This window comes from Lucilia cuprina, chromosome 5 (genome assembly GCF_022045245.1).
Source record: "Lucilia cuprina isolate Lc7/37 chromosome 5, ASM2204524v1, whole genome shotgun sequence".
Taxonomy (NCBI): Eukaryota; Metazoa; Arthropoda; class Insecta; order Diptera; family Calliphoridae; genus Lucilia; species Lucilia cuprina.
The window spans coordinates 25432587-25442650 of record NC_060953.1 but is presented as its reverse complement, the minus strand read 5'-3'; the positions used below and the strand labels follow the sequence as shown (position 1 = coordinate 25442650).

Genomic DNA, 10064 nt, shown 5'->3' with positions numbered 1-10064 from the left:
GGTAAAATAAATCATAGGAATAATTTTAATGTTTTGCAAAATATAGTGGCGTATGTACATAAATTTATTCATGTGATTAGAAAAAGGGATAAAAAGCATTTCATTTATTTCAGGAAACTTGCTTTAAAAACAATTGTAAAGAATATTCAGGAGAAACATTGTTCGGATGATCTTAAATGTTTAAAATCTGATAAAAAATTGGCAAAATCGTCGAATTTGATAACATTATGCCTGTTTGTGGATAATGAAGGGTTAATTAGAGTAGGTGTAAGACTAGAAAACAGTGGTTTATTGTATGAGGCAAAACATCCAATTCTTCTTCCTTATAAAAATGACATAGTAAAATTATTGATAGAAGATTTACATAGGAAACATTTGCATGTAGGTCCTCAAGGATTACTAGCTGTAGTAAGACAACAATTTTGGCCACTAAAAGGCCGCCAATTAGTAAAAAATGTGACAAACAATTGTTATAGGTGTTTCAGATTAAATCCTAGACAGTTACATCAGTTAATGGGTAACTTACCAGAGGATCGGGTTATTAGAACACGTCCATTTCTGAATGTAGGCATGATTTTCTTGGACCTATAACAATCCATTATAAGGTCAGAGGAAAGAAAACAGACAAATCGTATGTATGCGTATTTGTTTGTTTTGCGACTAAAGCTGTTCATTTGGAAGTCGTATCTGATTTAACTTCCGCTGCATTTATAGGTGCGTTGAAAAGATTTGTAGCTAGAAGAGGTTGTCCTGGGAAGATATTTTCGGATAATGCTACAAATTTTATAGGCGCTGCAAATAGCTTAAATGAAATACATAAACTGTTTTCAGAAAAAGAGCACTGTAAAAATGTTGATGAATTCTGCGCTCAGAAGAATATTGAATGGCTGAATATACCAGCAAGGTCTCCACATGTGGGCGGATTATGGGAAGCTTGCTTAAAATCTGTTAAGAAACATTTTTATAAAGTGACAGAAGGGACTATGACGTACGAGGAACTTTATACTTTAATGACACAAATAGAGTCTGTTCTTAATTCACGTCCGTTGACTCCTTTGTCAAATAATCCTAATGATTTCCAAGTCTTATCCCCTAGACATTTCTTGATAGGAGAGCCATTCAATACTTTCAATGATTCGATAGATAACAAATGTTTTAGTGGTTTGCGTGAGCATTGGAAAGCCTTGCAATCTAATACTGAAAAGTTTTGGGAACGTTGGTCGTCCGAGTATTTGTCCGAATTACAAAAAAGGTACAAATGGAACAAACCGATGCAAAATATTAAACCAAATACTTTGGTTCTTCTGAAAGAAGACAATATTAATCCAATGAGCTGGAGGCGTGGGAGGGTCATCCGAACTATAACGGGTTCGGATGGATTATGCAGAATGGTGGAAGTAAGGACCAGCAATGATGAAAATGAAGATGAAATTCTGGAAATACCAACCAGAAATATTTCAAATTCTGCTAAAAATTACAGTATGGACATTCCATCTGTAAATAATAATAATAATAATAATAATAATAATAATAATAATAATAATAACAATAATAATAATAATAATAATAATAATAATAATAATAATAATAATATATTAATTATTAAAAACAAAAAATCTAAAAGTAATAATGATGATAATAACAATCATAATTTGAAAAAAATATGTATAAAAATAATAAAATAAAAAATAAGAATATTTTGTATACAGTACTAACATTGTTAGCAATTATTAGTCCAGTTGGGTCTTTAGTTAAAATTAATAACTTTAAGAATGAGGCAGGGATATTCTTCGACAGGGTAGATATGGTTGGGTTAACGAAGACATCATGGAGTATAACAGTGCATATCAACATTAGCGAGTATATAACAGCCATGAATTCCTTGAGCGAAGCAATGATGTCCCTCGGCAAGCTGGAAACTAAAGAAGCAGTGTTCCAGTCATCATCGTACCAGAATTTGCAGACTCTGTATGAAAGAATAGAGAAGAGGTATGATATGATAGTGACCTCCGCACCGAAAAGACAAAAAAGATCATTCTTGCCATTTGTGGTTGGTGTATTTCATTCTCTGTTTGGATTGATGGACGAAGAACATGCCGAAGAAGTGTCCAAGAAGATAAAAGAAAACGCTGCGAAAGACGAATATTTGCTGAACATTGTTAGAAATTTATCTTCAGCTCAAGATATGACAATGGAAATCATACGCAAACAAAATAAAGCTGTATTTAAAGACATAACGAAGCTGAGTGGAGCCATACAAGTACTGGAAGGAGAAATCCACGAAACCAAAGATGAAGCTACTCGAGTTGCAGCTATAGTCAACATTCTTTCGTCATTAGAGGTACTAGAAAGAATTCAAAATGATTTCATTGGGGCAATATTCAATGCTAAAGGAAATTTTCTCAATGGAATTCTTCCGATAAGAAAGTTCAAACAACAAATTGAACTTATTAAAGTCAACCTAAACAAGAATTTGCGGCTGCCAACTGAAGATCCTGTAGAATTGGCTAAGGTGTCAAAAGTTTTCACCAGAACAACAGAAGATTTCGTACTCTTCAGCATTCAGCTGCCGTTAATCAATCATGAAATTTTTGATGCATATGAAGTATACCAATATCCAATAACTCACGATGGATATTCGGTAAATATTCACACCAACAGCAGATATTTCCTCATCGATAAGAGAAAGGCGCTGTATTATATTTTAGATGATGGAAACTTTGAGCATTGCCAGAAGATGAGAGATTTAACGCTATGCCATCAAGTTCACCCATTGTTCAGCACCAGGTCGGTAAATAGTTGTGAAGTCAAATTATTCCTCAGGGCTAAGCAAATTCCCGATAGCTGTGAAATAGAAATTAAAAATCTTCAAAACTATTGGCGTCAAACATATACACCGAATACTTGGATTTTCTCAGTATATGAACATACACCAGCAGAAGTAACCTGTCAAGATAAAACTCAACATATTGTTTTACATGGTTCAGGACTATTAACTATGGAAGCAGATTGTCATTTGGAAGCAGCAGATCTTCATTTGTGGGCATATGATACATATGCAACAGACGTTCATTATATGTTCCCCTCTATGAATATAACATCATTTATACCTAACATAAATCACTTGAAGCTTAACAGTGAAGTAGAGGTGTACAAAATTACAGACATTCCTAAAGAAACAACAATTCTGGGTTTTTCGATATTAGCTGAGGGCCATCATCTTAATCATTACAAGATAAGCTTGATCATTATTATCATCATCACTGTCGTCATTATTGCCTTGTTTTGGATACTGAAAAGAACGTGCCATATTTCATCAACCTATCTGCCAGCTACCATTACGCTTCCCCGTATAATATAGGGTAGAGTTAAGTTAGGAATTTTTTTAATTTTTTTTTATGAACTTAAGTTTTCTAAAATTTGATTTAAAAGAAAAAAATATATTTAAAATATTGAACTAAAAGGTTCAATATAAATTTATATGATATTGTTGTTATATATAAAGTTTTTAAAAATTAAATTATAATTTTTATTTAGTTCTGTTTTGTTCTGAAAAACTAGAAGCTTCCAGGGCCAGCAGAATGTTCAATCTTGTAGATTGAATTTTGATATTTAAAATAGAAAACTATGCATGTGGAATAGAAATGCATGTTTATATTATATGGGTATAAAACTTATCAATAAATTAGAAGTTTTATGTATTTGCCCATGCATGTGGAATATTCTAATCAGAAAACATTCTAATCATAAATTATGTATTTAATGTATGGTCATAAAAAAACCCACATTTACAATGCTTGTGCATTTGTTGCAACCTTCAGTCTATGCTCGGATCGTGTGTTCATTAACATAAACATTAACGATCAAGCATCTGACATAAAGCATTTAATTTATTTTATTGATTTGGGCAAATACATAAAACTTCTAATTTATTGATAAGTTTTATACCCGTATAATATAAACATGCATTTCTATTCCACATGCATATTTTTCTATTTTAAATATCAAAATTCAATCTACAAGATTGAACAATTCAATTTGATAGATCGGTATAATTATTGTTCTATGTTTAATAAACGCAGTAATCTGAGGTTCCGATACGGTTGCAATTAACTTTGGCAGCTTTTATGCTAGGACAGTCGTTTAAGCACAATTTTAAAGCATTAAAATTGCAATTTGTGTTGGTATATAATTTATTGCATAATGTAGTTTTAGAAAATGGCCAATTGGATAGATCGGTAGAATTATTTTCACAGCTTTAAAAAGGCGGTAATTTGAGGTTCCGATATGGTTGTGAATAACTTTGACAGTTTTCATGCTATGACAGTCATTTATGCATCATTTTAAAGCATTATCCGATATGGTTGCGAATATCTTTTATAGTTTTCATGTTATTACAGTCGTTTATATATCTTTTTATTGCATTATACTTGCCATTTGTTTTGGTATATAATTTATTGCATAACATAATTTTTGGAAAATGGCCAATTGGATAGATCGGTAGAATTATTTTCACAGCTTTAAAACGCAGAGTTTGTGGTTCCGATATGGCTGCAAATAACATTGACAGTTTTCAAGCTATGACAGTCATTTATGAATCATTTTAATGTATTATAATTGCACTTTAATATGGTATAGTAGTTTGAGGTTCCGATATGGCTGCAAATAACATTGACAGTTTTCACGCTATGACAGTCATTTATGAATCATTTTAAAGCATTATGATTGCACTTTAATATGGTATATCATTTGTAGCATAATGTGTATTTTTAGAAATTCGTCAATTTGATAGATCGGTAGAATTATTGTTCTATGTTTAATAAACACAGTAATCTAAGGTTAAGATATGGTTGTAATTAACTTTGGCAGTTTTCGTGCTAGGAGAGTCGTTTATGCAGCATTTTAAAGCATTAAAATTGCCATTTGTTTTGCTATATATTGCTATATATTTATTGCATAATGTATTTTTAGAAAATGGCCAATTGGATAGATCGGTATTATTATTTTCCCAGGTTTAAAAAGGCGGTAATTTGAGGTTCCGATATGGTTGTGAATAACTTTGACAGTTTTCATGCTATGACAGTCATTTATGCATCATTTTAGAGCATTATGATTGCACTTTATATTGGTATATCATTTGTGGCATAATGTGTTCGTCTAAAAAATAGTCAATTTGATGGATAGGTAGAATTGTTGTTCTATGTTTTAAAACGCTGTGATTTGAGGTTCCCGTATGTTTTCAAGGTTTATGCATCATTTTAAAGCATTACAGTTGCACTTTGTTTTGGTGTATAATTTGTGGCATAATGAGTTTTTACAAAAATAGGATAGATCGGTATATTTATTGGTACAGGTTTAGAAATGCGGTATTCTAAGGCTCCCATATGGTTGCAAATATCTTTTAAAGTTTTCATGTTATTGCAGTCGTTTATATATCTTTTCATTGCATTATAGTTGCCATTTGTTTTGGTACATAATTTATTGCATAACATATTTTTAGAAAATGGCCAATTGGATAGATCGGTAGAATTATTTTCACAGCTTTAAAAACGCGGTATTTTAAGGTTCCGATATGACTGCAAATAACATTGACAGTTTTCACGCTAAGACAGTCATTTATGAATCATTTTAAAGCATTATGATTGCACTTTAATATGGTATATCATTTGTAGCATAATGTGTGTTTTTACAAATTGGTCAATTTGATAGATCGGTAGAATTATTGTTCTATGTTTAATAAAAGCAGTAATCTGAGGTTCCGATATGGTTGCAATTAACTTTGGCAGTTTTCGTGCTAGGACAGTCGTTTATGCACTATTTTAAAGCATTAAAATTGCCATTTGTTTTGGTATATAATTTATTGCATAATGTAGTTTTAGAAAATGGCCAATTGGATAGATCTGTAGAATTATTTTCCCAGGTTTAAAAAGGCGGTAATTTGAGGTTCCGATATGGTTGTAATTAACTTTGACAGTTTTCATGCTATGACAGTCATTTATGCATCACTTTAAAGCATTATGATTGCACTTTAATTTGGTAAATCATTTGTGGCATAATGTGTTCGTCTAAAAAATGGTCAATTTGAAGGATCGGTAGAATTGTTGTTCTATGTTTAAAAACGCTGTGATTTGAGGGTGCGATATGGTTGCAAATAACTTAGACAGTTTTCACGCTGTGATAGTCATTTAGCCATCATTTTAAAGCATTATGATTGCACTTCAATATGGTATATCATTTGTAGCATAATGTGTATTTTTAGAAATTATTCAATTTGATAGATCGGTAGAATTATTGTTCTATGTTTAATAAAAGCAGTAATCTGAGGTTCCGATATGGTACAATTAACTTTGGCAGTTTTCGTGCTAGGACAGTCGTTTATGCACCATTTTAAACCATTAAAATTGCCATATGTTTTGGTATATAATTTATTGCATAATGTATTTTTAGAAAATTGCCAATTGGATAAATCGGTAGAATTATTTTCCCAGGTTTAAAAAGGTAATTTGAGGTTCCAATATGGTTGTGAATAACTTTGACAGTTTACAAGCCAGGACAATCGTTTATGCATCATTTTAAAGCATTACTGTTGCACTTTGTTTTGGTGTACAATTTGCGGCATAATGAATTTTTGCAGAAATTGGATAGATCGGTATATTTATTGGTACAGGTTTGGAAATGCGGTAATTTAAGGCTCCGATATGGTTGCAAATATCTTTTATAGTTTTCATGTTATAGCAGTCGTTTATATATCTTTTTATTGCATTATAGTTGCCATTTGCTTTGGTATATAATTTGTTGCATAATATATTTTTAGAAAATGACTAATTGGATAGGTATAATTATTTTCACAGCTTTAAAAAAGCGGTATTTTAAGGTTCCGGTATGGCTGCAAATAACATTGACAGTTTTCACGCTATGACAGTCATTTATGCATCATTTTAGAGCATTATGATTGCACTTTAATATGGTATATCATTTCTAGCATAATGTGTATTTTTAGAAATTGGTCAATTTGATAGATCGGTAGAATTATTGTTCTATGTTTAATAAATGCAGTAATCTGAGGTTCCGATATGGTTGCAATTAACTTTGGCAGTTTTCGTGCTAGAACAGTCGTTTATGCACCATTTTAAAACATTAAAATTGCCATTTGTTTTGGTATATAATTTATTGCAATATATATAATATATTTTTAGAAAATTTGCCCAGGTTTAAAAAGGCGGTAATTTAGTTGTGAATAACTTTGACAGTTTACATGCCAGGACAATCGTTTATGAATCATTTTAAAACATTACTGTTGCACTTTGTTTTGGTGTACAATTTGTGGTATAATAAATTTTTACAAAAATTGGATAGATCGGCATATTTATTGGTACAGGTTTGGAAATGCGGTAATTTAAGGCTCCGATATGGTTGCAAATATCTTTTATAGTTTTCATGTTATATCAGTCGTTTATATATCTTTTTATTGCATTATAGTTGCCTTTTGTTTTGGTATATAATTTGTTGCATAATATATTTTTACAAAATTGGTAGAATTATTTTCACAGCTTTAAAAACGCGGTAGTTTGAGGTTCCGATATGGCTGCAAATAACATTGACAGTTTTCACGCTATGACAGTCATTTATGAATCATTTTAAAGCATTAGGATAGCAATTTATTATGGTATAACATTTGTAGCATATTGTGTATTTTTAGAAATTGGTCAATTTGACAGATCTGTAGAATTATTGTTCTATGTTTAATAAACGCAGTAATCTGAGGTTCCGATATGGTTGCAATTAACTTTGGCAGTTTTCGTGCTAGGAGAGTCGTTTATGCACCATAATTAAAGCATTAAAATTGCCATTTGTTTTGGTATATAATTTATTGGTATATAATTTGGTATATAATTTTTAGAAAATGGCCAATTGGATAAATCGGTAGTATTATTTTCCCACGTTTAAAAAGGCGGTTGTAGTGTGATTAACTGTGCGACCCATACATATTGAACATATGTAGAGTACTTCTCAAAGTCGACACACACAACATAGTTGTTTGGCTATGGGAAAATGCTTAGCCAGCAGAATTCGTACACATGTGTCTCTGATTAAATAATTTTCTTCATATTTCATGGTGGGAAACATGGAATATGAAGAAGCAAAGAATAATCAATGTTAGCTAGAATTAGTAGAATTTAAGTAAGTAAAATTATTATCATTAAGAGAACTTCATTCAAAGAGAACGGACACAAAAGTGTCCGTTCCATTTAATAAATAATAAATACAATATTTACGAATATTACATGGCGATCCTGCCAGGAGTTTTATTCAGACTTTTTGAAATTTTTGACTTTCTCAACGGTCACTAACCGGGTGAATTTCAACCAAGAACAAAAATTAAAATAAAACCAAAAAATAATCCTTTTATAATAAAATAGACTTTTAAAGACAAAATTTAAATTTAAATAAACACTCAGTAATTTATAATAAAAAAGAAAACATTTGAAAAATAACAAGAAAAAGCTAAATATAATACAATAAAAAGAAGACATTTTTCAAAAAAAAAAAAAAAAACCCAAAAGACTCAAAATAATAAAAGATAATAACAAACAAAAAGGCTTTTTCTACAAAAACAACTTTAAAAGGAAGAGACAACAACTAGAAAATATTACTCTTGCCCTCCCCACACTCTCTTTCGAAGGAAATCAACAAGGAGTAAACACATCAACCAATGAAAGCCTTAAAATCTTATAAAAACAACAGACAGCTTTTCAACATGTAGAGCCTTAACTACAATAACAAGAATAGCAGAAACAACAACAAAAACAAAAAAGGACATTAGCAGGATTTTCAGCAGCAGAATGAATTCAGCTTTAAAATACTTAAATTATTATAAAAACATATTTTATTTTGTTTAAAATAATTAAGCCTTATTTCCAAAAAAAAAATATTGTAAATGGAGCGGTGAATAACACTAAATTTTAAGTAATTATAATTATACTAAAACTGCATTACTGCGACACTTACGAGTCCCTCCAGTCCTGCATAAATTTAAGGGTTAAACCTAGTTGGGTCTGAAATTGGTTTTGACCCATGGTTGACAGTGCCTAGTACGACGGTACATATGAGTGTACAGTATGCCACGCAGTGCCATCCATCCCCTTAATATAAGCACTAACACGACCCCAGACTACACAACTTATTAACCTTGACGTTACTATCTAGGAATTGTTACCTATCATTTTTAGAAAACTTTGTAAACATTAACGTGAAAAATGAACGCTGACATTTCTTCTATGAACTTATTTTTTTTAAATCTTTTTTTTCTCATCGTGAAGAATCACAACATGGGTAATCACGATTCTAAAATCACAAACCCTAATGCTAATGTGATCAATGAGGTGAAAGTCTCAATAGAATACCCAATAGTATATATGGGTATCATAATAGATATCCTAGCGCTACAACTAGTAGTCACATTATACCAATTACATAAAAAATCTCTAAAAAAAAAGTTATTTAAGACGGTCTATGGGTGTAGATTTGGACAAAGTCTAAAAATCAAGCTCCAAAGCAATGAATTTTTACATAATTTTTATCTTATACCTCGTTCGCTTAATTCTATACTAGTGTGTTTGTTTTATTTATTGTTTTTGTCTAGAGCACTTTTGTCTTTAATGTTGTAGTTTTTTTTTTTAAGATTTTACTTTAAAATATAGTTAGCCCATTAACATTTATTAATAATTATGCGTTCCTACCTAAGTCTGAAAAAAATTTGTTTTTGTTTGATTATAGAAATTTACTTACATAATTTCAATTAAAATCTGTCTCATGTTAATTCCCAAAAGGCTAAATGGAATGGGAACAAATTATTTATAAAGCACGACTAATACTTAAAAGAAAGATTCCAAAGGTCTTATAAGTGTATAAAAACTGATAGAGACACAAAACAAGAAACTGTGAATAAACACTTTAACATTCTTGTGCAACAATTAGAACAACTAAGAGTCTTGTTTAATGTCAACTATTCACGACTGACACAGGCTCATAAAACTTTCGCCGACTCTTTTATCTGGACATAC

The 10064-nt window shown here is 30.8% G+C and overlaps 1 protein-coding gene across 1 annotated transcript; it reads left to right on the top strand.

Moving 5' to 3' along the window:
• The first annotated feature begins 1804 nt into the window (after nucleotides 1-1804).
• On the top strand, nucleotides 1805-3361 carry LOC124420203. Its single transcript, XM_046952413.1, has one exon. The coding sequence runs from the start codon at nucleotides 1805-1807 to the stop codon at nucleotides 3359-3361; it is 1557 nt and encodes a 518-aa protein (XP_046808369.1).
• The last annotated feature ends 6703 nt before the right edge of the window (nucleotides 3362-10064 follow it).

Bases quoted from the DNA above. Each gene is read 5' to 3' on its own strand.
- LOC124420203 (XM_046952413.1), top strand. From the start codon at position 1,805: ATGGTTGGGTTAACGAAGACATCATGGAGTATAACAGTGCATATCAAC.